This window comes from Vidua chalybeata, chromosome 10 (assembly GCF_026979565.1).
Source record: "Vidua chalybeata isolate OUT-0048 chromosome 10, bVidCha1 merged haplotype, whole genome shotgun sequence".
Taxonomy (NCBI): Eukaryota; Metazoa; Chordata; class Aves; order Passeriformes; family Viduidae; genus Vidua; species Vidua chalybeata.
Window position 1 is genome coordinate 9,908,240 of NC_071539.1, and position 27,975 is coordinate 9,936,214.

General features: G+C 52.3%; 1 protein-coding gene across 6 annotated transcripts; it reads left to right on the forward strand.

The window, feature by feature from the left end:
- The first annotated feature begins 2,402 nt into the window (after positions 1-2,402).
- On the forward strand, positions 2,403-26,357 carry RUBCN (rubicon autophagy regulator). 6 transcript variants are annotated; one of them, XM_053951283.1, is made up of 23 exons: positions 2,403-2,470; positions 8,541-8,694; positions 10,499-10,582; positions 11,535-11,694; positions 11,869-11,975; positions 12,544-12,684; positions 12,902-13,058; positions 13,293-13,841; positions 14,388-14,432; positions 16,287-16,382; positions 16,556-16,671; positions 17,150-17,351; positions 17,713-17,814; positions 18,590-18,664; positions 21,321-21,381; positions 21,916-22,048; positions 22,383-22,528; positions 22,842-22,906; positions 23,451-23,689; positions 24,105-24,166; positions 24,345-24,498; positions 24,881-24,974; positions 25,734-26,357. In XM_053951283.1, exons 1-23 carry the CDS (start codon positions 2,433-2,435, stop codon positions 25,895-25,897), a joined length of 3,144 nt encoding a protein of 1,047 aa, XP_053807258.1. In that variant the 5' UTR covers positions 2,403-2,432; the 3' UTR covers positions 25,898-26,357. The 6 variants fall into 6 exon arrangements, with proteins under 6 accessions (XP_053807258.1, XP_053807260.1, XP_053807259.1 ...); XM_053951289.1 differs by lacking the exon at positions 2,403-2,470 and adding an exon at positions 6,428-6,494; XM_053951285.1 differs by lacking the exon at positions 18,590-18,664.
- The last annotated feature ends 1,618 nt before the right edge of the window (positions 26,358-27,975 follow it).

The window sequence follows — 27,975 nt, forward strand, 5'->3', positions numbered from 1 at the left end:
TGTGCTGAGGCTGCCGTCCTAAAGGTGGCATGACCAAAGCATAGCTTGTTTTAGGGTCTCCCTGCTTGCCTCCAGAGGGGGAGCTCCATACCGAGACTGCAGGGACTGTATTGCAAATGCCCTTGGGTAGGGATAATTATTTCCATACATGACCTTGCACGCACCTCCTTCCAGCAGGAACACTCCCACATTTCTTTCATTGCCCACATATTCCATATGCACATTTGCTAAAATAAACACTCTGTGGCGAGTGCAATATCCCGAGTACCTGACACACAACGAGCTCCAGTGTGTGTGATCCCTGTCACAGCTCTGTCCTGCTGTGCTGGGAGCTACCTGCTCTGAAATACTGTGCAGGACTTAAGAATGGGAGATCTTTCTAGGAGTGTTACCGTGAAAGGCAAGAATAAGAGGCGTGAGTTAAGGCTTTCTGTCCTCAATTGTGTCCTGTACTACAGACTGCTGACAAGGCCTTGCTCTCTCCATTTACACTCTTTATCCATCTCTTTTTAAATAAGGCCAAAAAATGTGTTTCTGGATGTTCCTCTTGCTGCTTCCTATTGTCTATAAGAGAATGGCTCAGTTACTGTCACAGGGCACCTCCAGCTCTCACCAGAGTGAGAGATTTTCCCTTCAGGCAGGAGAAACTCGTGACCACAGTGCTGGAGGCTGACAGTTCCACCCTGTTTTCTTCTCTGTGTTCTCCATGGGCACCACAAGTTCAGACATGGAGTTTTGGACCCACAGATTTAAAAACTTTTGATAACATTTTCCCCCAGGTGAGACCGGATGACAAGTGATTGATGACGAGTGGGAGGTTCTTATAATCAGGCTACATTTCTAAAGCAAATATGCTATTGCCAGATTACCACGAACTACTAAAAATAGAGGTGACAAAAGATGTATTTTTGAAAAAGCATTAAGTCAAATTCCCATGAGGCTGTAGGGTCCAGCTCCATCTGGGGACTGTGTCACACCAATAAACAAATGCTCTGTTTACTCCAAACAAACACATGAACTGCAAAAGTGGCAGATGCTACCTGTCCTCGTGACAAGTGGAAATCAGACAAAATCCAGATTTTACCATATCCACGAGTTGTGTTTATTATACAAACAGGATGCCAGCTGTCTGCTGCTCAGCACAACAGAAAACCAGGCACAAATTGTGATCCTAAAAGTATTTTCTTTCTGTGTTCAGAACGGTTGGGGATCATGAAGGCAACCATGCAAACATCAGCTCTTGGTTTGCTGTGTGGCTCTCAGGAGTGTGTCAGCAGCCAGCCAAGTGACAAATCTTCCACATGGCACTGAGAGCTACAAAGAACGGAATTAGATCTGTTAGTTTTATCTGCATGCTCCATTTCACCAGACATGATCATCTAACAATCGCAGTAGTCCGGATGACTTGATTTCCTCCAGTATGTTTACTGTGAGAGTCAACACAGTCCGATGCCCTGAGACCTAACGAGCCATGTACAGGCACTGGTTTCAATCAGTGGGCTCTACAAAAGGAATTTCTGCCTGATGACTGGATTCAAGTTGTTGTTCCACACTTGTATACAATTATGATGCATGAGGAATCCTGGTCTCTTCATTAAGCACCTTCTGAAAAATACACTATTGTTGTTTTTATCAAGAAGGCAGTACAGAACCTTTTATACCTATGTGCTGTGGAAGAACTGTACTGGTAAAATAAACCACATAGAAAATGCCAGGAAAGGGCATAGAAAAACCCCAGCAAGGGGTGCTTTTTCATGTATGCAGCATAGAGTTATCATTTCAAGTAACAGTTATAGGGAATTTCCATTTTACAAATGCCTGGCTTTGGTTTCTGAGGCATCAGACAACCCCAGAGACGTATCTAGGTTTTCTCTCTGATAATAATTTGTCATTGACTACTCTCAGTAGAAAGACAGCAGCATCACTTTTTCCTTTTTGACGTTTCATTTCACTGCATTTCGGCAGAAGGCACATTTTATTCTGCTGTGTTTTTCACATCCTCCTTACAGTGGGCGGTAGAGCAGAACCCTCTTTCCGTTTCTCTCTGCAGGTGTGATTAGTGCATGAGCTGTCCCTCTGGGACACGTTGTTCGGTTTTTTTTTTTTACCTTGCCGTCGCATTTTCCTCACCACGTTCAAGGCAGGATTTGGTGAGGGTCATTTCACCAATCATTGTGGTTTTTCCCAGCGCTTTGAACTCGGGGGGACACCGAAAGCTCCGGACCGGGGAAGGCTGCAGCAGACACCCCCTCATGGCGCCCGGGCGCCGCGGTGCACGCTGGGAGCTGTAGTCCGCCGCGGCACTGGGTGCGCTGGGGAGGCGCGGTGCGCGCCGGGAGCTGTAGTCCGTGGGTGCGGCGGGGCGGGGCGAGCGCTCGCCCCTCCCGCGTGACGGTGTCGCGGTGGCGGCGGCGGGGCCGCGCGCGCCCGGGATGGAGATCGGGCCCCACGCGGGGCACGCGGAGAGCAGGTGGGGCCGCGCGCGGCGGGACACGCGCGGGAGGGGCGGGTGCGGGTGTCCCGGGGGCACGGCCCGCGCGGGCGCCCCTTGGAGGCGGGGCGCGGGCGTGGTGCGCGGCGGCGGTGCCGGGCTGTGGGGCTGCGTGGGGGCGGCAGGGCGCTGTGTGTGTGTGCGCGCGTGGGGCGCCGCACTCGCGTGTGTGTGTGTGTCTGTGTGTGTGCGTAAGCGTATCTGGGACGCGGTGCGGGATGTGCGAGCGGGAACGCGGGTGGCAGCAGTGCCAGCAGGCGCGTGGTGCCTGGGCAGCAGTAGGGATGCGCAGGGGATGCTCCCGGAGAGCTCCCGTCCTGCGTGGGTGCGTGGGGGTACCTGTGGGCGAGCGGGGAATGAACGTTTGTTCGTCCCTCGTGAGCCGGATCGCTGCTTGCAGAGCGTGGCACTGCCCCCGGCTCGGTCCCTCGTGGGAGGCAGCGCACAGTGGGCCGGGCTGTCAGAGCCATCACCCACCCGAGGCCAGCACATCGCTCTGCTCGCTGCCGTGGGATGGAGTCTTGGCCACTGGAGGGGCAATGATGGCCACGGATGTGTACCCTCGGTACCTGGTGCTCTGTCCCCACTCTGTCCCCCATCAGCCATGGCCAACACAGCAGCTGCCAGGTCTCTGCCTCACACGCCTTGAGCTTAAGGGTGAAACCACCGTGCCCTAACACCGTGCTGCCACCCTTCAGGTGGCTCTGCAGTTTGCTGCTCTGGGATCCTATCTCCTGTCCTTCATGGCAGTCATCTACAGTCATCTGCATCCCCTTTTGTAGGTGCTGAACAGAAATTTCTTTATTTATCTCTTTGTTCCTGAAGGCGAGGCCCTGTGCCTGCACATGGCTGGTGGTGAGCATGGTGATCTCGGCTGTGTGATCTTCATATGTGCTTCAGGCTTGGTGGTTTTTTTTGGTAGCATTTCTGAGCAGCAGAGGCTGTTTCCTGGAGGTATTTTGATGGCGAGTTCTATTTACTTCAGGTTTTCACATGTGCAATGATTTTGCCCTGGTGCTCACAAGCACAGGGCGAATGTTGGATGGAAATTGGAAGTGTTGGCTGGGGAGGAACGAGCAGCCGAAACTTGATATGGGAGAGAAGCATTCCTTATCTGAGGGGCTCAGCCAGTCGCTCTATTCCTGCTTGCCATATCAGCTGGGAAAATGCTATTGGAGCTTTTAAAGCTATAGCACAGGTTTGGGGTGCCTTCTGATCTGCACGGTTCGAGCTGTTCTCCCTCTTTACTAATGCTTCAGACACAGCAGGTTCCAAAAGGTAAAAGGAATTGACTGCGTTCACTTTGTCTTTCCAGGCTCATCTTTGTGCATTTTCTTGCCTTTGCAAGCACAAGTCCTGCATTACCAGACTCTGCCATCGTGTGACTAATAGGGCTGGGGTGGTGCCACCCCCAGCACTCCCAGAGGGACAAGGGATGATGCCCTCATCATTCCCCACTGGTGCTGGCACACGCAGGAGCCTGCTTGTTCTCCTGGCTGGCACTGATGCCTTGGGGAGGATCCAGCATGGGCCTTACACTGCCTTGTCCTTTCTGTGATGTGGTTAGCATTTTTATTCCCAGTGAGGTGCCATTCACACTGGATTGTGGCAGTTACCTGTAGGGAACATACAGAGAGCACTGGATCCATCTTCTCGTGGATTACAGAAAATGCAGAAGCAAAAGTTATTTTGCTGAAGTCCATCCTTGAGTCAGCACAGGAGAGGAAAATGAGCATCTTGTGCTGGATTTTTCCTCCTAGCAGCAGGTCTGAAATGCATCAAGTGGCAGGGCTGTAATGCCAGTGTCCAGGGAGGACATTGTCCTTGGGGGCAGGAGGGTTAGTGCTGTCCTGCTGGGCAGAGAGCAGGGCTCTTGGTGTGGTGCAGAGGACACAGCAGTCCTAGGGGGAGCAGATGGGCCAGTGGTCAGCTGGGCAGGTTAGCAATGAGCTGCCACCTTTGTCTCTGGCACCAGGAAGACCCTCAGGGACAACAGGGCCAGAGGCGAGGGTTCCTGAAGGGAACCTGTGCTATGAGCCATGGAGGGATGTGAGCAGCTGCACTCAGGGGGGTGGGCTGCTGTGGGGATCTGCTCTGCCTGTCACTGCCTCTGGCTGCCTGCATGCTTGTCACAGGCAGGTCCTGTGCAGATTGAAGCCCAATGGACAGTACCCTGGGTCAACAAGTTGTGGTCATCTGCTTGTGAGAGACTTAGCCAGATGAGCAGGTCAGCTATCTGCCATGGGAAGGTTAAAAAACCCCTTTAATCCCTATTTTCTTCCCTCATCCTTTGCCAGTGCAGAGCAAGAATGCGTCAGCAAGCAGCACATCTGGGCTGTGTTTGCTGGGGGCACCTTTTGTGGTTGTGCCCCCATTTTATATCAGTGCCAGCTTTTAGCATGGATGTGAGTTACAATGCGTGTTCCTTTTCCAGCCAGCCTGCTCAGCTATTCCTGCCCATCCCTGCTGGGCTGGCAGAGCTCTTCTGGCTTCCTCTGCCTGTCAGCCACTCCCCGCGACTGCAGATGAATTGCACGAAGCCTGGCTTTCTTTAATCCCTTTTCCCAGCAGTGCTGAGCCTGCTGGAGGAGCAGGCGGGGGAGTCCAGGGAAGGGGCTGCTGGTTGTCTGGGAGATCTGGGGACAGCGAGGCGGGAGCAGGCTCTGTGCAGGGCAGCTTACGTGGAGTCTTTGGTTTCTGCAGGAGGAACTGACAGCCAGCACAGGAATGAGTGTCCTTAGAGATTTGTCAGAAGTCCCTCCATAACCTCAGCATCCTTAGCCCAACCTGTTTAGTGTGCTAAGAAGGATCAAGGGGGTCTTCCAGGTGGAGGTCAGGATTCAAGCAGCCATTGCTGGGTGCCTCCTGCAGAGCACAGGAGATACACAGCAGATGATGTTTGCAAGAAAGATGAGCTTAATTTTTATTTTTCATTTTTGAACGCTGGCTACCTGTGTGATTCTGTTTTGGAAAGTAATCAGGGTTTGTTTTTATTTTAAATGAAGAAGTCAGCAGCATGGCTCCCTGCCTCTGCTGTGAGTCAGGTTTGCTGACTTGGACCAAGAGAAGTTCCTACCCTTGCTGGCATGGAGAGGCTGAGGAAGCCTTGGAGGAGCAAGCAGCATTCCCTGTTGTCAGCAGTGGCAGCATTAAGCCATTTTTTGCTACAAGGCTGTATTCTGTGTTTTATCACTCCAGTGCAAAAGGTTCAGTTATGTTTGGGACAGTTCCTGATGGCAGGTTGATGTTGCTGTACTTGAAGATGGAGTTTGTTGTGGTAAAGAAGGGAGACCCAGTGCCAAGTTGGGTGGTGGATCTGTGGTTAAAATTGTAGGCTGGATCAGAGGTTGTCTTTAAGGGAGGAGAGGGATGCAGCTGAGATCTCACTGCTGCTCCACGGCCCCGCCAAGTACCCTTGGCCCTTCTGACTGGGGGAACCAAGCTCTGCTAGATCAGGAGAGCAAAAGCATGTGTGGTTTTTGCAGGGGAAGCTCTGGTCTTGTTCTGTGTCCCACTTTGCCTTACTGTAAATTGGGGTGTTCTCATGATGTAATATGAATTTGCTTTACCCCATGCCAGGCTTTCTATAGCACTAGCAAAGGAGAATTCTCCTTATTCAGGAAAAAAACAGATTTCTTAGTAGTGCTCTGAACACCAGCAGAAAAGGGAACTTGGGCTTTCTCCATCCCTCCTGGCAGGGGAGCAAAGCTTGCTGCTAATTCAGGGTTGCCCCAGAGTCCAGTCAAAGCTGAAATGTGGTTAGCTGTGCTCTCTCAATTTCCCTGCCACCTGCAGCCAACTATATGGGTTCTCATTTCTTCAGCCTTGTGTCGCTGTTTGCTTTTCAGTATGTTCCAGCCCAGAAACAGCTGGGGTTTGGATATCAGAAAGATCTTGTGTGTCCAACTTGTGAACTGCTTTGGGCCAACAAGTCCCATAGAATACTTACTGTCCTACCAGGATTTAATTCAGTTTTGGTGGATTCAAGATCACCTTTGCAAAGGTGCTTTAATTATGTGGTTTCTTCTCTATGTGCTTCTGTGTTCAATGTTTTAACATTTTGAGATTATTTTGTTCAAGGATTGCTTACCCTTAGTTTCCCCTTGCTAGGAAAGAGCCATGGATCCTGGTTTCTACCTCTTGAGATGCACAAGTCCTTTAATGAGACCAACCATTCATTTGGAAAGGCACATCTCTGTGTGTGCTACCCTCACATCCTTGTGTGCATCACCTGCTTTTTATAGCATGAAATAACATGGGAGGGAGTTCCCCTGACTCACTGACTTGGAATATCAGTGGCGTGGCTGAGCTTTCACTTGCATTTCCTAACTCTGAGTGTTAGAAATATCTTAGGGAGGAGCTGCTGATGTTCTGAGCTCAGTGGCTGCAGGTGCTCTTTGACCAGGGACTGCTGACTCCTCTCTGGGCACCCACAGCCAAAGAACATTGCTCAGGGCAGGGATGGGAAAAGCCCATAAATTCAGCAGAGCTGGATCATTTTTTTGTGTGTCTTCCCAAGCTGTATCTCCTTCAGGAAGCTGCCTTTGATTTACATCTGCATTTTTCTTCAGTCTCTTCTGAGATAAAGCCCCATGCCTATTAGTTTAAGTACAACATGAACATACACATGCTGCCACATGCACTGCAGGTCTGCTTTAGAGCTCTGCTGCTGTCAGGGTGATAGACTTTGCTGGTGGGATGGGTTGGTTTCTGTGTGGTTTAAGCTATGTGGGCACTGGAAGTGGTGATGTTTCCCTCATGAGGAAGTGAAGTGAATGGGCAGCTTGAAGTAGAGTCAATAATTAATGATTAATTAATCTGCTTGTTTAACTAATCAGTTTGGCAATAGTGAACAAGTCTCAAAAAGAGAATATTGGTGAGAAAAGCTTTGTTTTAATTACGAGGAGTGTGTGGCCCTTACTTTGATCCCCAAGGGATGGAAATGAGAGCAGTTTTAAATAATGCTATTTATTTGTTTTCCTTCTTTTTCCCCTTATGTTTTGGAAATCCAGTTTGATTTTGGCTGTGGGAGGGACTAACTTCTGAAACACCATCTTGTTTCTTGCCAGTTGAAAACTTGAACTTTCAGTTCAAGGCGTCAGTTAGGGTGCTTTTGTTACAAACCTTGCAGAGACTTTTTTGTTATTTACACTCCTAACTGTACCTTGCAACATTCCTGTTCTCCTGAGAGTGGCTCCTATTTGAATGTGTTTTTGACAGCTGCTGTTCATCTGGCAACATTCTCAAACAGCTTGAGTGGGAACCTCAGTCACCCAAAGCTTCCTTCCCCAAGCTGCTTTTCCTTAGTCAAATGATGTTAGCTCTCTACACCATCGCTTCTGCTTTCTGGTGGATAATGGTGATTTCTTGCTGTGTGCAGAGCAGCCAAGGGGGATGATACTGATGAACTGTTGTGCATACTCTAGAGCTCACCAGCAGTTTGCTCTGTCCATAAGATGATAATGTTTTTGTAGGTTGTGCCTACAGCAGGTCAGGGCCAAGAGAGCAGCTGTACAACTGGAGATGCAGATGAAGTGTGACCTCCCTGGGAGAGGAGCACCTCTGCATCCTGACAGGACTGGAGCTCTCGATGTGATGTGCATTGCTCAGGGAGTGCTGCTCTGTGATCACAGGGTCTGCTCAATGTGGTGGCCCTCACACCCTTCCATACAGCTGCTGTGCTCCTGAGGGCCTGCTGCTCTCTTAGAGAGAACATGTCAGTGAAGTAAGAGCCTGCTAGAAAGTTAATCCCCAGTTTTTTTGGCCCAGACTGGGCATGTGGTGCATTGCAGGAGCCATCAGTCTGTTCTGTCTCCTGGTGGCGGCTGCCACTCATCAGAAGAATCATTACAATATGGCCTGTTGTCCACAAACCATGTCTGGGAGACCACAGGGATGCACCAAGTGCTTCAGCTCACCTTTGCTAGTTTCTGCACTGCCAAAGGTTTCAGCCTGAACAGAGTTTCCTTCAAGAGAGTGCAATACCATGTTCCTGTTGTGAAGTTCCTCTTGCTGTGTCCCTGATATATCTTGCTGTGTTCCTGTGCAGGAAAGAGCACTGGAAGCTCCTTGGCAACTTGAAGACCACAGTGGAAGGTTTGGTGTCCATCAGCAACCCAAATGTCTGGTCCAAGTATGGTGGCTTGGAGCGGCTCTGCAGAGACATGCACAGCATCCTCTACCATGGGCTCATCCATGACAAGGTGTGGCTCTGTCCTGCCAGCACGACTGTTTGTCTGTCTGTCTGTCATGGCCTCAGTGCCTGTCACAAGCAGGTGCTGCAGCTCACTTCTGTGCTCATAGCAGAGTGGGCACAGTGCTTGTAATAAGCTGGGAAGTGATCCAAGCAGGGGCTGAGCTTGCCTGGTAAATGCTGTGGTTGGCAGAGGGAGCTGGGTGCACGTTCTTTCTATCTCATCTACTTTCAATATGGTTTTTCTAAGTACTTGTGCCCCCTGTGCTGAGGCCAGCCCCTCTCTCCTTTCTTTCTCCTGCAGCCAAGTGATTAAATTGCATTTGCAGTGAGTCAGCCCTGTATCATCTGCACTTGGACAGATGATCCCCAGCGAGGCCTGGCAAAAGAAACATCGCATCTTTACTGTTTCTGGTTAGCTGTGTTAGTAACAGGAGCTGGCAGCCAAACCCACACTCTGTGTGAATGGGATCACTCTTTCCAGGCTCTTGTTGTGCCTGCAATTGCTCACCCAGCCTTCCCGCCTTCCGTGGCTGCCTGGAAGAATTTCTCTTTCCCACTTGTTTGCAGAGGCTTAAAGATCTCCCCTTCAGCTTGCAATTACCAGCACAATTTATTTACAGTGGAAAGCTGAACAAGGCTGTAGGGCTTGCCTGGGGACAGGCTTCCTATCAGTGGGTCTGCCACCCAGAGAGAAGAGAACAGCACAGAGGAGCCCCAGGCAGCTTGCACAGGCCAGCTGGGTCCCAGATCAGGAAAACTGCACCTATGCAGTGCTGCACCCAAGCTAAAAAGCCTCCAGGAAGAGGCAGACTGGCAGGTTATCCGAGCAGGGAGCTTTGCTCTCTGGATTTATTAAGTTTTAGACAGCATTAGTTGAGGTGCTGCTCTGTTCCTGTTAGTCCCCAGCTGCATGGACCAGGGACCTGCCCTGGGAGGTGGACAGAGAGAGGAGCTACCTTGTCCATGTGAGGAGTGCAGCGCTCCCTTCTGACAGCCCTGCTATTCACAGGCTTCAGGAAGTGAGGTTTAAATGATTTATACCAGTCTGTCTGTTGGTAGCAGTTCATGCCAGACCTGCAAAGCAGGATGGTGTGTTACCTTCCTCGGTGCTTTTACTGTAGGCAAAGACAGCTCTTCCACTCAGGAATGTCTCCTCTGATCAGGCATGTGTGACACCAATCAAGCTATAGGAGTTGCAAAAAGAGGCCCATAAAAATACAGCTTCCTAACAGCAGTTGGCTCATAGTTGCTCCAGCAAGACATTTCCATTTACTTTTTATTTTCTTGGCAATTTCTTTGCCTACAGTTGGGAATTAAAAAAAAAAAAAAAAAAAGTGAAAAAATCCATATGTACACATAAGGAAAACTAGAGTAAGAGGTTTTTTTAAACTTTTGAATTAATATTATTTGTTTGTCCAGAAAACCAAATTCAGTCTAGAAAACTAAAATTGCCATGTTAGTTTTCTAGTCTTATAAAACAAACTACTCCCCCGCCAAACCAAATAAACCACCAAAACAGAAACCATTCCTCTGTCACTTGTGAAAGAGGAAATAGGGATGGAAGTAAAAATAATCAGGTTTTTGGTGAAGAGACACTTTTTAGGTCTGTGCTTACAGCCAGTAGGGTGGAGAGGAAAACAGAAACTGTTGCTGTTCCTCTCTAACGGGTAGAATAACTAAGAAAAGTCCTCATTGTCTGAATAAAGCTGAGGCAAACAGCATGGCCTCTCAGGGCAGCAAGGGGCTAAGGGGGATGTGCTCATTTAACTGGCACTTGGGAGGTGGCACCTGACTGTGCCTGTCCTGGGCAGGTGTGCTGCAGACAGAAGGATTACTGGCAGTTTGTGAAGGACATTCGCTGGCTGAGTCCGGGCTCTGCTCATCACCTGGAGAAGGTGGGTTCTGGTGGGGTGGCCCTGTGTGTCCGGTGGGAGGGGAGAGAGCAGCTGGGCTGGAGCCTCACCCGTGGGACAGTGCTGCCTGGGCTGTTGTGAGTAAAGTTGCTCCATGGCTTGTGGAGGCTGACGCAGCCGTGGTTTTGGGTACAAGCTGTGTCCTGGGAACTCAGTGTGCTTGGGCTGAGACAATTGGCTACTTATTTCTTCCAGCCCAGTCTCTAGTTTTGCTGGGCTGGGTGCAGCAGGCATCACCAAGGACCAAGGGAACTGGCACAAGCAGTGCTTGTGTGTGTGCAGGGGTGATTCATGTGTCTGTGCACATCTCTAAGGGCCTGGGCTATCCCATTTCTGGGTTTTGGCTTCAGCATGCATTTATTTTCCCATTCGTGACTTGTGCCAGCCACTGGCATATGGGGATGCTCCTGGTCCTCGGCTGCCCCGTGCTGATATCCATGGTTCCTGCCCTGGATGGGCACAAAGGGCTGGCCACTGGTGGTCCCTGTGTCCAGCCTGCTGCTGGGGGAAGGGGGTGTAATTCCAGTCCAGCTCTGCAAGCTGCAGCAGCTCAGGCACTGCCACAGCCTTTCCCAGTTAATGTGTCAGCAGGAAAATGACTGTCGCTACTGGAGTCAGATTGGATTTGGGAGCGTGGGGTTGCTCCAGGTCAGGGGCAAGGCTCATGGGTGGGAGAGTGTGCAAGAGAAATTCATTGTGCTGGTGGCTGTCAGAGGACTTTGGTCACTGGCTGACCTTTGAAGCATTGTTCCTGCCTGGTGCTTTTGCCTCCCTGGTGGCTGAGGAGCTGCTGGGACATGCCCTCTTTCCTGCTGACAGTGACTGGCATGTGAAAGCTGCTGTTATCAAGGGGACCAAAGCCATGCGGTAGAACAAGCCCTGTTCCCCTTCTCGCCTCTGCCTGCCTTAACCTGTGCCTGACGTCCCTTTCCAGTTCATCAGCCTGCAGGAGAGTGGCCAGCGTGACCCCGAGGGCCCAGGGGACCAGGCCATTGCACAGCTGTGGCTGCAGCACAGCCTGCAGTGCCACTGCCTGTCAGCACAGCTGAGGCCGCTCCTGGGGAACCGGCAGTACATTAGGAAGTTCTACACAGGTAAAGAGCAATGGGCCTTTTCCTCCTTACTAGGAAAATATCTAGCTGGTGGCATTTCCAAGCTGTGTGGGAGTGAGGGAGGACTGCAGAAAAGTTGGTTTGCATGTGAGCAACTGGTGTGTCGAACTGTGTGGGTGAGAGGGACTCCCTTGAGCAGCATTTTTTTCTCCCCAGATACTGCCTTCCTGCTCAGTGACGCCCACGTCACGGCCATGCTGCAGTGCCTGGAAGCTGTTGAGCAGAACAACCCCAGGCTTCTGGCTCAGATCGACACCTCCATGGTGAGTTGAGGTCCCAGATTTTACATCTGGCTCTCCCCAGATGCCAGCTGGCTGTGGTTGCTCTCTCAAGGTCACATTCAGGGTATATGGAGCCCTTGGACAAGGGGCTGGACTTGGAACTAGTAAAAGTTGCTCCAAGAGGGGAGGAGAGTGGGAAACTGGTCCTTGTCCTGCCTGTGTGACCTGTAAGGGGTCAGGGTGGGGGAGATGGATATGTGGAGCCTGTAGTGGGGCACCTTGGTTCAGGCTTGCGCCAAGGATTTGAGTAGAGGACCTGAGGACCAGTTCCTTGTAAGAGGCATCTTTAAAGCCCTCTCCAATAGTCCCAGGCTTCAGGGCCAGCATGCAGAGCTGCCTGGTCATGAGGGACAGTCACCCTCTTGAGGGGATGGGCAATGCGCCAGGACACCTGGGTGCCTACTCCTGCTCATGCCAGTGACCCCCTGTGCAGCCCTGCACCAGCTGCCCCCTCTCCAGAGGACAGAAACAGCAGCTGCCTTCTTTGCACAGAGTCCCCAAAAGAGAGCGATTAGTGAGGCTTTGTTAAATGGGGGCTGTGTTCTTTCAGCTGGCTGGCACGTCACTGCCATCCCTGTGCGCGTCAGACCCTTCTGCTGGGACAACAGACATGTGTGATCACGGTGCTGAGGGACACAAGAGCCGTGTGCCGGGAGCGCTGGGCTGCCTGGATCATTTCACTGAGAGCCTGGTAATTTCCCAATGGGAATCTGTCCTGTAGCTGTGAACAAAGAGCCGCTTCCCTTCTGTGCTGCCATGTTTTTCCCTCCCCACCCTCGTGTTCCCAGGGCTGCTGCGTTGTTTGTGGTTGGTGACCAGGCATTTGCAGGTTGATCCCTTTCTGTTGCTGCTTTTTTGACATGTAGCCCCATAGATGCTGATTTATTGATGATGCCACCTCTCTTCAGCTTACCAGGAAGAGTGACAATCCATCTCCAGTGACAAAGAGTCAGAGCCTGACTGCCCTCCCTGCATGCCCGTGTGTCCCTGCTGCCCCCTGCACTCAGCAGCGCTGCTTTGGGTCCTTCTCCAGCCTCCAACATCCAGCCTCCTCTGGCCTCTCAGGTATCGAGGGTAGGCTGGGGAACTTAGCGTAGACCCAGAAAAGACTTTACCTTTTTATCTGCCTATGTATCTGTTGGGGTGGATGGGTATGGAAGACTTCTGCCCATGATGGGAGGGAGGGATTTGCCTGTGGTGGGTGGGCATGTTGGTGTGAACCACAAGCTTATAGCCATTGCATATGTCTCCTTGTCTCCTTGTGCCAGTACGTGAAATCATGTTTCTGCCTCTGTCCAGACAGGAGACCAGTGAGTTCCTGTGGCAGCTCCAACTCCAGCCAGCCCCAGGAGCGCTGCCCATCCACTCGGTCCTCCTCCTTCAGCGAGGGCAGGTCCCCTCTGGAGCAGCCCAGCTCTGTCACCCGCTTCCACGTCCCCTCACCCAAAGACCCCTTCTCTCCAGCCAGCGAGATGAGCTCCAGCACCACCAGCCAGAGCGAGGATACTTGGACAGGGAGTCAAGATGATCCACAGAGTGATGTTAATGATGGGCCAGAGTACCTGGCCATTGGGAACTTGGGACGCCGGGGCCGGGCGTGCAGCAGCACCAGCACCAGCAGCACCAAGAGCAGTAGCTCTAAACTCTTCTCCTCCAGCAGCTCCCAGAAGCTGGACTCAGTATCATCCCTGGGGGAGCAGGGGGCAAGCGGAGGTGGCAGCAGGGCCCTGAGCCTGTTGCGCCGGTCCAGCTTCTCGGAGGGACAGTCTTCAGCTCCACAGGGCATCCTCAAGAAGAGCCATGTGCGCTCACACTCTGACACCAACGTGACTTCTGGGAAGTTGCACGGTAATGGGACAGCTTTTCTGGGATGGCTTCTGGGTGTGGGAGTCCCTGGTACCAGAAGGCTGATGCTGGCCACCCCCTTGATTCCATGGATCACGTTGAAGAGAGGGACAGTGGGCAAGTGGTTGGTCATTTCCTTTAGCTTTTCAGCTCTACACTGGAATGATGGGATGACATCTTGCTTCCCAGAATGCCCTGGACTGTTACTGGTATTGCCAGCTTTTACTAAAATCTTAGAAAATGGCAGCAATGCTGTGGCATTAGCTGTTCTTCTCCACTGGCCTTGCTTGGCTGGGATATGGGACTGGGGCCTGGGCTCATCCCACTGGTATGGTGTCATCCCACTGGTAACCTGCTGGGTTCTCCTGGGGTCTTGAGTGAGTGAGTACATGGGGATGGAGAGAGTGGGGTGTGAGGGGACAACCAGTTTGTGAGAGTTTGCCCTGATGCTGCCTTCACTGGAGAAGTGGAGGTCCTTGCTGAGTAGTAACCAGTCTGTCTCTGTTTTCTCTCCCTTAATGCTGCCCTTCTCCTCCTCTGTCTGCCCAGGAGGCCTCAGGGATATCACCATTATAATAGAAGATCCAGTGGCAGGTTTGGGAGCCAGTATAACAGCCCTTCATTAGTGATCATTGCATCAAGTTCAGGATTGCCATCAATCCATTAGTGCTCATTTAGAAAACAAACAAACAAACAAATCTCTTTACTGTGTCCCAGCTGATGCTTTGAAGTGTGGTCTGGTTTATGCATGTGGCCTGACCGAAGATCCCAGCTTGGTTTGTGGAAGCAGTGGCCCAGACCCAGAAGTGTTTCCAGCTCCCCTGCATGGCCTTAGGGAGCGCTGGCCACCAAGTCTCTGAGCCGCATCCCCTGCCCTTCCCTCCACCCACAGCCTCCGGAGCCAGGAGAGGTTTCCTCTCTTACCTAGTGAATAAGGGCTGGCAGCTAACCAGACATGGGCTTGGACGTCTAATTTTTCCTTTTATTTCATGGATCTGTGGCACAGGGAGGTTTGATGTTGACTGATTTCCAGTGTATGTACCCACAGCTGAGACTCCTGGATGCTCTTTTGGGCTCAGGGCGGGTTTTACCCCAAGCAGAAATGCTGGGGTGCTGCCATCCCTTTGCCCCATGTGCAGAAAAAGTCAGCAGCTCAAAAAAATGGGCTGTTTTGTTTTGCATCCAATGAACAGTGGCACTGGGTTTGTCAAGCTCACATCTGAGTGCTGAGGGCCCTGTGTCAGGGAAGGCTCCTTCCTGGGGGCGATGGGTGTTCAGAGAGATGTGTCCAGCCCTGTGTCCTGCTCCAGCAAATAATGCTGAGCGCTGCCTCGCTTTACCTTGCAGCAGTAGGCTCCATTGTATGTGGCATTCCCAGGCATCAACCCCATGAGGTGGTTTCTGTGTTGAGGTAGCTGCAGGACATCCTGTCAGGCTGCAGGGAGTATCTGTGAGAGTCTCCTACCCTGACAAGTCTTTTGTCTCCCAGCCTGTGGGGTGGGTTGATCCCAGGCTCCATCCTGGTGGCTGCTGCTTCATGGCCTTTACAGGGAGAGGCTGGTATCAGTGGGCTCAGGAGCCTCCAGCCACATCAGAGTTATGTCACAAAGCTGGGAACAAAAGTGAGTAGGAGGTTGAAGGGACATGGTTGCCATTCTGTTATGCTCAGGATTGTCAGCTGGCACCTGCCCTTTATCCAGAGCTGTATGCTCCTGTCCCACTCAGGCAGGGTGTTTTCAGTCTCCTTCAGCAGTCCTCTGTCGCCCAGGCCCTCCATGCAGGTGCTCCCTGGGGCCATGGCTCTCTAGAGCACCACCTGTTCTTGGTCTCTGGTCAGGCCAGCTCCTGGCAGTCTCCACTGGCTCAGTCTGGCAGGGAGTTGCACCACAGTGCGTGCGAAGGGCAGAGCCCTGCCCACAGCCCATGTAGGTCACCTTGAGCACTGCACCCAGGCTCCAGCACTGTGTGTGGGGAGTCCTGGCTTATAGTGGAGCAGGAGCATGTCCTTCAGATGCCTCCTTACACTGGTGTCCAGGCTGCTTTGCAGGGCAGGGACCCCCACAGATCCTTTGGCTACTCATGTTTCCCTGTTCTGGGGAATAACTCCGCCCTCAGAATGCTCCCTAAGGAACAAAGGGCTGGCAAGGGGTACTTGCTGGAGCCTGTTGTGTCCCCCAGCTCTACTCTGGGGTAAACAGAGGAAGGCTCAGGACATGACTGTTCCATGATCTTCTCCCCTTCATTCCCCTTCTCCTGCCTGAAATGCCTTTCTAGTTTTGTCTCCTCCTGGGCTTGCCCTCAGCTGTGGCATGGAGCAGGAAGATGTCTCTCTTTATTTCCATCCATTGTGCCTGCGTGTGTGATGCTGAGCCCCTTTCATTTCACCCTGTGCAGTGGCAGGGTGCCTCTGAGGTACTGACGTGTGCCTGGTGTCACCTTCCCTTCCAGAGTCCCATGGTGATCCAAGTGGAGGGAGAGGGCCGGTCTCTGCTTCCACACAGAGCAGTGAACTGAGCACACCCAGCTCCCTCTACATGGAGTATGGTGAGTACAGCCAGCCTCCGTGGGGGCACTCAGTCCTGGTCAGGTTCCTCAATGGGCTGCAGTGTCCTCAAGTGCTGGCACCTGCTTGTGGGATGCTGTCTGGGTGCTGGCAGGACTTGGTGGCATGGAGATAGCAGATCCCTCCCTCATACCTGTGTCTCTTGCATTTCTAGACTCTGGACAGTACCTGAGCTCGGGGGAAGGGATGTTCAGGAGACCTTCGGAAGGGCAGTCCCTCATCAGCTACCTCTCTGAGCAGGACTTTGGCAGCTGTGCAGACCTGGAGAAGGTGAGGGAAGCAGCAGCAGCCTGTGTGCATTGGGGAATGTATCTTACTGCAGGTTCAGGGATACTTCCTGCCATGGGGAGGATAATGCCATGGTATTGCCTGTTGTAGAGCTGTGCACAGAACTGCAAGGCTGAGCTCCTCGGTGGTGGTGTCTGGTAGCTGGAATCTGTCCATCCGTCATATACGTTGCATCTTTGCAACATGTTAGGGCCCCTCAGGGCTGTGTGCTGACCCCCCAGAGTGGATGTGTTGCACATCCTGTTTGTAGGCTGCCTCTTGTATTTCATGAGTATTCCAATGGCCAAGAAGGCTTTGTTTTCTAGGTACTCATAGAAGAGTCACATTTTGACAGAGATTAACATTTTTCTGCGACCATCCATGAGTAATAAGCTCTTTCCTGGCATAGGTGGGGAACCAAATTTTACCAAGTCTTCCTAGTTTGAACAAGGCATAGCCTTGAATGGTTTTGCTCTTGCAGGAGAACGCCCACTTCAGCATCTCAGAGTCCCTGATCGCTGCCATTGAGCTGATGAAATGCAACATGATGAGCCGGCAGCTGGAGGAGGAGGAAGAAGACAGTGACAAGGAGATCCAGGAGCTTAAACAAAAGATTCGCATTCGGCGCCAGCAGATCCGCACCAGGCACCTGTTTCCTACCTGCCAGGAGCTGGGCTCAGACAGTGGGTGACGTGTTTTGGGCTCATCAGCTAGTGGGATGTGGGTTTTCTGTCCATTGCCTATCCTATAGCTACCTGCCTTCGGGCCAGTTCCTCGTAAACAGTTAAATTGCTACCAAGGTGGTGCCAAGATTTGTGAAACTGCTGCTATTGAAGACCATAATGTGACAGATACCATCCATTGATAACACTGCTGGCACTGAGTAATGGAATGTCATTTCATTTTGAACCCGTAGTGGTTTTCCATCCTTGAGCTCCCTCCCTCCTTTCCCTGGCCGTACCTGGTTACCCCCATCTCCCATAGCTGTCAGTGACCCTTCAGAGCACTTCCACTGCTGACCTGACTGTGATGCCTTTCTCACAGGTCTCGTGGCAACAGACAGTGGGTCCCAGTTCAGCTCCCACGGCTCCATGCGGCTCTCTGACTCTGGCTCTGCTGAGGATGTGGAAGAGTATGAGATCCGAGGTAGGAGGGAATGGCTGTCTTGGCTTATTTCATAGAAACAGACTTCTGGTGTGGTTGTGTTGGGGTCAGTCCTGCTGAAGAAGACCCTGTCCCTCTGGTCTTCACGATGGCTTTTCCCAAACAAATGGCTGAATTCTGAGTATAAGCAGAGCAATCAGTTTCCCTCGTGTGGGTGGCATGACTTTCCTTCAAAATCTTCTGTAACCCTGTCACATTCTGTGCCTCAGGCTGGTAGGTGGTTTCCATTTCATTGCCTGGTACACACAGCTGCGGTCCCAGCAAGAGAGGTGAGAGAGCTGCCATCCTCTCTTCTCCTCCCCAGGCAGAAGGAGCCATAGCTCTGACCACTTATCTCTTGGATGGTGGGCATTGGTCACATCCTGACCTGCCAATACCTGTAATCTCTGCTCCTGGCAGCTTGGGTGGCTGAGCTTATCACCCACAGGAGACCAGCCCATGTCCCTGGCCTTCAGAGCCTTGTTCATCCTCTGAAGTGGATGACTTCTCAGCAGTACCTCCATCTCTCCTACCTTAAAAAGAAGATGGATTTGTCCAGTCTTCAGCTTTAAACGTCTTGTCTCCTGACTATTGGCAGCAATCTCTCCTTTCAGTCCATGAGGGTGAGGTTTTGAGCTCAGTTTTGTAGCCCATGGAGGAGTGTGTGAATTCAGTTCTGGGCTCTCCTCGTGTGAGTGCTGCTCTTGTTTTATGCCCTTTCTCTCTGGCCTGGCTGAAGCACTGAAGTCAACTGTTTTGTCATCACCATGTCATACAGATGGTAACGATGGATCTAACCTGATTCAAATGTCCAAGAACGGCCTCTCAGTGTCAATGGCTTCCTTGTTCTCAGGTACCCTGCAGTGCTCCCTGGGCACGCGCGTGCGTGTGTGTGCGAGGTGTGTGTGTGTGCACGGGCACACTTCTTCAAAATCTGCCTGGTTTCAGAACTGGCAATTAGTTCCAGTATCATCCAGATATCAGCAGGAAAAGTTGTGACAGGATGATGTGGCAGGATTGAATAGAGCAGATGCAGAGGAGTTCTGCTGTGGGTTCCATCCTCCAGGGCATTTTGCCGTGCAGTATTTTGGATGTATCAAAAAGTGCCTGCTGTGGTGAAGATCTGTCTTGCCTGGGGTAGGACTTCACAGGACAGTGAAGCTCTGTAGATGTTGAAGGCTGAGCCTGGGCTGAATGAGAGCAGAGTCCTCTTCAATGTGGGACCAGGACTTCATCCCAATTGCCTTGGACAGCATTATCCTGCTTCACTTAGCAGAGCTGGCATGCCATAACTTTGATCTGAAGCACAACCTTCCTGTTCTGCTCAGACTTGACTTTGAGTGAAATTCGTCTAAAAAGAAGATCTGGAGGGAGAAGTAGTGAGATCAGACAGGGCACAGACAGTTTGTTCATGCTGGAGATCTTGGTCACTGGGATCACATGCAGCTTAGTGTGTTTTTTGTTTACAGTAGTACTAGGTCTGGTCTGCTGTGTTTAAATAACCTTCGTGTGCTCCCTGTTTGCTTTAGCAAGGGAACAGTCTGTAGGGTTGCTGCTGATCTCTCCTGTCAGGTGTTCAGCACCAGCACATTGCTCTTGCTGGGTTTGCTGGTGCTCAGATCTTTCCTATCAGCCCTGTTGTGTTCACAGACCAGGCTGTGATCCTGGCTGAAGCAGGCACATGGGGGGTGGGGTTATGTCCTTAGATTTGGGGGCTGTTCACAAACTTCCTGGGGACTATCCCACTTGATAGCACTGGCAGCAGAGGTGTTTTGGGTAGCTAATGAGGATTTGGGGAGTGTTTACAGTTAATGTTGGGAAGTGAGCAGTATCAGGATTCCAGTGTTAGCTCCTGTGGAAGCCTGGGGTCAGATCTAGCTCTCTCTGCCATCTCTGAGACCATGAGTGTGCTGGCTCTGCCTCTCCATAGCACCTGGCCCGCTCTGTGTGTCCCCATTTGCTCGTGTTCATCGTAGTCCAGGACCATGCAGGACCTTCCTGCGCAGGGCAGAAGGCACCAGAGCATGGCAGGTGTGTCTGGCTGGTGCCCTACAAGGTTGTGAGGCTGTTTGCCTGAATTTCCTGTTTTCTGCAGCTAGAATTCAGTTTGCATGACGTAGATATGTGGATTCCTTAACATTAGGATGCTTTCCTTTGCCTGTTTTAGCAATGGATGTCAAACAATGAAGGCCAAATATCCAAGCTGAATTCCAGTAATGTGCGTCTGTAAATTAGCAGGACTTGCTCCCTTTATTACTAGGGCAGTCCTGCTCTCTGTAGAAAAGCTTGGGGCAGGGGGACACTCTTTGCTCAGCCTGGCATTCCCTTGCATCACAGGGATTCCCTTGGCCTCAGTGTGCAGTTGGTGCCTGGCTGGGATCATGTGGGCTTTCTGCAGATTTGTGTTAGTCAACCTGCTTGGGGTACAGGAGCAGGGACCCTGAGCTGTGCCTCCCCATGCCAGGCACTGGGGCAGGGGAAGCTACAGGCTTTACTTTGGGGGTGGTGTGGTCACTGCAGACCATTCCTAGAGCTCCCCAGAGGTACAAAACTGCAGACCTGCTGGGATGAATGCTGTGGCTTTGGCCACTCTTGGTCTGTACTGAGCTGTAGTACTTTCCCCTTGCATACCTTCTTCCCTTTTCTGGGAGCCTTATCTGCCATGAACCAGGTTTCTGCCTGCTTCTGTCTGCGTTGTACAACTGGAAGTGTCCTGACATAGGGGTTTTCTACTCTTGAGATGGATTCCCTGTTAGGGTTTAACCAGCTGGAGTGAAAGAATGATGAGTGGTGAAGGTACCACTGGGTACTGCCTGGTACCCGAGCTGCAGGGCAGCCCAGGGCTCTTTGGGAGTTGATTGAGGGCTGTAGGGAGCAGGACTGCAGTGTCCTGCACCTTATCTTGGACCCCTCCCTCCTCAGGAGATGAGTCTGTGACCTCTGCAGAGGGCTGGCCTCATGGCCGCTGGCCCTTTCTCTGCAGGGATGCTGATGTGTCTGGGCAGTGCTGGGCACAGGCTGCCAGCCCTGGCTGTGCAGTCACTGACAAGTTGTGGCATGGCCAATATCTGATCTTACAGGTTACAGTCAAGTAGAGAGAAGGGTTCTGCATCCCATTGCTAATCCTTTCCAACATCTATACTGTATGTAGAGAGCTACTAAACCTTCTTGCTAACCATGCAGTCCTGCTCTCCAGGCTCTATGTGTGTTCTATTTCAGGCCATGTTACTGCTAGGACTTGGTGTGTGACCTGTACCAGCAGCCACTTGTCTCCCCCAGACTTCAGGCTGGCTGTTCACAGCACCCCACCGTGCCTTTCCCTTGTAGTTCTGACAGCTGACTGATTAGACTGCACCCCTCCTTGCTGCTCAGTGCCACCGGTAGAAATTGATGCTGTAGTTCACGTGCTTTTGAACAGCTTGATGAGTTTTACCTTGAAGCTTTGGTTTGAAATGAGTGCATCCCCCAGCCCTGTCCCATCTGTTCCACCTTGTCTGTTTGTGATTCAGATGCAGACATCAAGAGGAACCCAGACTCCAGCAGGAAGTCCTTTCTCTCCTCGGATTCCATGTACGTCTTCAACCTCATGGTGACACATCTTGGTACCACGTTCTCTTTCCTACCCAACTCTGCTCTTCCATGTGCATCAGTTTCTGTTTTGCACTGGAGTAGATATCCCTCCCATCCTCCTTCCTTCCCTCCCTCCGTGGGAACCCCTTTGCTTTGTGTGGTGAAATACAAAGCTGTGTCCATGGTTGGCAGCTGCTTGAGTAGGTTCATACTGGGAGAACAGTTGTTTCTGAATTATACAGGCACTGGCTGTCACGTTGCAGCTTCCCCTGTGAACAGGAATAGGTTTTGCCAAGTGAGTTAAGTTTTGCTCGCTCTTCTGAACAGTTGTTGTGGTGCCATTAGCCAGCTTTGCTTGGGCACATTTGCAAAGACAGAAATCAATCATGTGTATTAATTTTTAGCCTGTGTAGCAGTGCAGAATTAAGGTACCAGAGTTGAAGGGAGGATCTTTGACTTGAGCTGGGACTGGCATGGGGCTGCAAGGAGGCCACAGCTGTGAAATCCAGTACTAACAATTCCTTTGCTGTCTAGATCCCACTCCTTCCTCAATTCAAACTCGGCAGAGGCAGTGGCCATGGGCTTGCTGAAGCAGTTTGAGGGCATGCAGCTCCCAGCTGCCTCTGAATTGGAGTGGCTGGTCCCTGAGCATGATGCCCCACAGAAGGTAAGGCTGTGATTGCATTTGAACCCCCGGCTTCAGGGCACTGCTAAGGGGGCTTTGCTTGTCCCAGTGCTTCCTTTGTGGAGCTTGAGGAGGGGGTTTTTCTGGGCTTTGGAGATGGATGCAGCCAAACAGGGTTGTGCCACTGCAGCCTCCTACAGCAGTGTCCAGATCCCTGGGGGACAGCCCTTCTTCAGCCCCCAGTTCAGCTGGAGGGGTGACTTGGTGCCTGGCAGTTTTCCGGAAACCTGCAGTTGCAGGTTTCTGGCAGTCCAGGCAGGAGCACTGCCTTTGCACTACTAGATAGGGATCTGACCCTCTTGCCTGCCTGTCCCAGCTCCTGCCCATCCCTGATTCTCTGCCTATCTCTCCCGACGATGGAGAGCACGCCGACATCTACAAGCTGAGGATTCGTGTGCGTGGAAACCTGGAGTGGGCCCCGCCACGACCGCAGATCATCTTCAATGTTCACCTGGCCCCAGCGTAAGGACCCGTGTGGCTGGGGGCTCGCAGGGGACCTGCCCCTTCCATCCCTTTTTCCATCAGGACCAAGGTTGCTTATCCTCTGGTTGGTGGGGTTTCCCTGCTCTGAGCCTGGTAAATCCACGGTGGTCACCACTGTGAGATGGAGACAGTGCCTGGGGTTAGTGCCTTTGGTGTGACCCAGGACATAGTGGGGCTTTTTCCCTTGGGTGTGTTGTCCACATAAACCTCCCAGGCCTGTGCTGGTACCCATCTTTTGGTGCCAGGTACCACCAGGGCTGGGTCATGCATGTTGTCTTCTGTCTCTGGGCAGGAGAAAGGTGGCTGTGGCCAAGCAGAATTACCGGTGTGCAGGCTGTGGCATCCGGACTGATCCTGGTGAGTGTTGGGAGCCTGGCTTGAGCTGGGGAGCAGTAGGGAAGAGCCTGCAAACAAGTGGGAAGATGCTGAGTGAGTGGGTGGTGGTAGAGCTCAGCATAAGGTCCCTAGAGCAGTGCTACACTGGCCTTTGCCAGCTCTGCCTGCACGTCGGTGTGCACTATCCACAGAGGAGCCTTCTCTTCTAGGAGGTCACAGAGCTGGTGGAGGCAAAGAACAGCCAGCCCATCCTTTAGAGGGCATTTCAGATGTTGACTCTTATAAGGCAAAGTCTTATGTTGGGTCCTCAAGCTTGCAGCAAGTTCTGCAGCTGCAGAGCTCTTCCCTGAATATGTAGATAGATGTGGTTGCACGAGACTGGACTATTGGTCCCAAAGGCTTTTGCAGTCAGAGGGTGCTTGCAGACACCAGTTCTGAGCACTCTGGGCTGGCAGAGATGCCAGCAAGGCAGAGTTCCTTGTTTGTGGGAAATGCTGAGCAGTGGTGGGAGTGCAGCAGAGGCCGTGCCTGGGCTGACCCTGCCTGTCTGCCTGGGTTTGGCCAGATTACATCAAGCGGCTGCGCTACTGCGAGTATCTGGGCAAGTATTTCTGCCAGTGCTGCCACGAGAATGCCCAGACTGTCATCCCCAGCCGCATCCTGCGCAAGTGGGACTTCAGCAAGTACTACGTGAGCAACTTCTCCAAAGACCTGCTGAGCAAGATCTGGAGTGACCCACTCTTCAATGTGCAAGCTATCAATCCTGCCCTGTACCAGAAAGTGAAGGCTCTCAACCAAGTGCGGGTAAGACCCTTTCCATGCCTTCCTGAATGGAGTTTGGGTGAGGTGGATGGCAGCTGCCTGTAAACTGTATTCCAGGGAAGCTGGAGAAAAGCAGGTATTTCAGTTTTGGAGGCTTAAAACCTCATCACTGTTTCTTTCTATTCACCTTTTCTGATTTCTTAGAGGCATAGGAATGTCAATTCGTAGGAAAATCAAATAGGAATTTCTGGCTGGTATCCAGCTGGGCTTCAGTTTATCTCCTGGAGCACATGACGATGGTTGTGCTCACCTTGCCCTGTGTGATGTAAGCACTTGGGAAACAGGAGAGCAGCAGCTGAGGAGCAGCAGTTATTTCAGCAGCACAAGGAATGGGCAGATCTGCTTGGCCAAGAACCATGCTCTGTTTACTGATTCTTTGTCTCCCCTTCCTCTCCAGCTGCTGCGAATCCAGCTTTTCCACATGAAGAACATGTTCAAGACGTGCCGGCTAGCTAAAGAGTGAGTCCTGGGCTGTTTTGCTGTCCTGGTTCTGTCCCCAGGCAATTTGCACTGTGCAGCTTGTGCATTGAGCTCTGGGGAGAGAGGGAGCTGGAGCGGGAGAGAAAGCATAAGGAGTGAAGGGAGGGGTCTTACTGGAGTCACTTTGCTCTGAGCTCTGGTTTCTCTGTCCTTGCAGTCTCCTGGATTCCTTTGACACAGTGCCTGGCCACTTGACAGAGGATTTGCACCTCTACTCACTGAGTGATTTCAGTGCCATCAAGAAAGGGGACCTGATGCCTCGCCTGACAGAGCTCCTGAAGGCAGGCAGCCTGCACATTGACAAGTGCATGGTAAGGCCTCCTCTCCTGCCTCCTGCATGGCTCTGGACCCTTGGGAGCAGCCTTGGGAGCAGGCTTTGCTGCAAAGATAACTGATGGGGAGGCTTTGGTGTGCAGAGCAGCCACCACATTAACTGATTCAATGCTAACTGTTCCTGCTTGCTTCACGGAGCTCCTACGCAGCACAAATGGGATATTTGCTACCCTGTTTTGGCTCTCCCCCGCCCCTGACACAGGTTGATTCAGCCTTCCTGTGCTTCATGCTGGGAAAGAGTTGTCCCACATGGTTAGAGCAGGGCACTGTGGCCTGCTGTCCTGCTGTACTCTCCCTTCTGTTCTACTTGCCAGGAAGATGAGCATTTAGCTGCTTTTTCCTTGTCTTTTCTTCTTCCAGCTGTGCCAAGCCAAAGGCTTCATCTGTGAATTCTGCCAGAATGAGGATGACATCATCTTCCCCTTTGAGCTCAACAAGTGCAGGACGTGTGAAGGTGAGATACTGGGGAAAAACAGGGAGGGGGCAGACCCTGGGGCCACCAAGGTCTGCTTCCTGTTTGAGTGGCATTTGTGCTAGCAAGAGGTACAGAGCTGTAGCCAGCCAGACCAGGTGTCCCTGTGCATGGCCTGTGTCTGCAATGTTACAACAGCAGCAGATCATCATTGTCAGTGTTTGCTGGCGTGGTAAAGCATGTAGGTCCCCTCCTGACCACGCTCTGTGCTGCCTGCCCTGGCAGCTGCAGCTGTCACTGCAGCAAGCGGGTGTCTGAGGGGCCTGGCTTCCCTCCTGCTGCAGTTACAGGACAGGCTGCAGCCTGCACACAGCTCCCCTGCCCTGCTTGGATGGCTGGAGCTGACCTTGCAGAGCAGAGAGAGCCTGAAGGCTTCATCTCTGTGCCCTTCCTGCTTGCTAAGAAATCCCTAGGCCCCTTCAGGGGACATCCTTGATAATGCCCAGTATTAAAGGGTGAGTAGAGCTTGGCCCTACGTCTTGGGACCAGCCTTTGAATTGGCATAAAATGGCTCCTGACAACATGCAAGCCTTGGTTTGGCAGGTGCAGTGCCAGAGAAAACCTGGGACAAAGTCACTGTTTCCTTGGAGTATCAGGAAAGCTTGGGGAGGGACCTTGTGCAGAGCAGAAGTCCTCCCTCCTGTGCTTCCGAAGCTTCATGAGCTAGTGCGGGACCTGGGGTGTGGAGTGTCAGGCAGTCTGTCAGCCTGTACCAGCACTCAGCCATGCTCTCCCTCACAGAGTGCAAAGCCTGCTACCACAAATCCTGCTTCAAATCCACCCGCTGTCCCCGGTGTGAGCGTCTTCAAGCCCGGAGAGAGCTGATGGACAAGCAGAGCATGGAGTCCTACGTCTCGGACTGCGAAGACGAGCTGGAGCAGCTGGAGGCAGTGGCAGCCACATGAGCATGTTGCAGCCAAGGAGCAGATCATGGGTTTATTTATGTGCATAGCCTTCATCACCAGAGACTGAGCCACATGGACTGGGGATGAGGACTGTTGGGAGGCCTGGAGCACTGTCTTGAAGGGATTTCTTTTCCCACATGCAGTACTGCTGGGCTGGGAATGGAGCATATTCCACGTGTGGATCTGCTCCAGGTACCGCTCCCATCCCTGATGCCTTTGCTTGGGGGGAGGCAGCTGCTCCTGCCTGTCTGCAGGCAGAACAGGGACCTTTTCTGAGCAGTGTTCATGCTGGACCTGGCAGGGCTGTGCTGTCCATCCCTGTGCCCTGCTCCAAGCTGAGCAGGGTCCCCTGAAGGGTCAGCACTTCCTGCTCATCAGCTGTATACTAGGAAGCTCTGGTCACATCTGCTCCTTGGAGGAGGAAATCAGGTCTCAGTCCTGAGATCCTCCATTCTGCTGCTGGGGGTTGTGTGCATGAGGGAGGGTGGGGTTTGGGGTTGGTTGTATATTTTAACAGCTCCTTTTCTGAAATGTGCTGGAGAGCAGTTGCTCTCACTCCAGAATCAGAGCAGAGGATGTTGCAATGATGAAAATGCCAGATTTCCCTGTGCTGCAGAGGGACATTGCCCCTGGAGCAGCTGCACAAGTGGACGTGCTAATGGACTTTTGGCAGGCAGATCCCCTGGCTGCATAGAAATCTGCCTCCATGGGATATGATGGGACTTCTGACCCTACTTCCTCCTCATGCTGCCAGTCTATCCTACCAGGGAGATATGTCCTCCTTTAAGGATGACATAAGACCTCACTCTGGTAGCGCCAGAACCTGCCTTGTGTGGAGCTGCCTCTCTGCCTGAGACCTGTCAGGATGCAGGTAAAGGCTCATCCCTCCAGCTGCATCCCCAAGCCTCTGTTGCTTTAGTGGTTTTTTTTCTGTTTTGTTTTGTTTTTTTAATCTGCTGGACTTGGTTTTATTTTTTAATGTGGTTGTTTGTATTTTTAACTGTGTGTTCCCCTCAAGGAGGTGCTGCTTGAAATGCCTTCTTAGGGGGCATGTGATCTACTTGAGACTCACCGGTATAAAATCTCCAGGCCTACTCTGGTCCTGGTTCCTCACCCCTGGATGGAGCTGGTCCCCTCTTCCAGCAGGATTTCCTGCTTCCCTTGGGGGAGGAAGGGTCTTGAGCCTGCCCTGAGCCAGGCAAAGCTCTGAAGCTTCCCAGCTGTGCTGTGGTGGGATGGTCAGACAGCCTGCTTGCAATGGGGATACCCGGGGGGAGGGGTTTGGCACTGGGGTGCTGCCAAGGACTGGTTCCTCACTGATGCAGAGCCACCTGCCACAAGTGACAGCTCTACAGGGTCAGGGTCAGACCCAGTGGGACGAGGTGAGCTCTGTGCCCAGCTGAGGAGGTGCCTCTGCATCATGGGGGGATGCTTTAGCCATGGCATGTCCAGCACCACCTCAGCACAGGTGGGATGTGGGGTGTTAGGAAGGATGGTGTGGCCTGTGTATGTGCAAGGAGGGTGTTGAGGAACCAGAGAGCAAGGCACTGGCAGGAGGCCTCAAGGGGCAGTGGCTCTTTGAGCACATGCCCTGATTTGAAGCTGGTGTGTGACCCCTCATGGGCTGTCCCTGAGGGGGTGGCAAGGTTGGGGAGAGGGGAAGAGGCTGGGTCCAGGAGATGTGGCTGCAAGCCTTGCTGCTGAGGGCTGGGCTGCTGATTTCTCCCCTGCCTGCAGCATCCTGGCCAAGTCCTGAAAGCAGGGTTCAGCTCCCCACTTGCTCCCCTGGGGTTTTTGCTGCCTTGTGTCTTGCTTCTGCTTTTTTTCCCCAGCAGAGCAGCTGTTCTTCTGCTCACTCTGTCTCTGCAAGCCCTGGGGCTGCCAGATGCTGGTCTGCCTTGGTCTTGCCTGTCCCCAAGCCCTCCTCCTGCCCCTTCCCTGGAGTTGCCTCAGCAGCACACCTCCATCCACCCTGTTTTGTTTGAAGCACTTTAATGTTATGGGACAGCAGCTGAGAGGCTGCCCAGATCCCTTTCTAGAAGCACTAAGTACTTTTTGAGAAGAGGGAAGGAATTCTG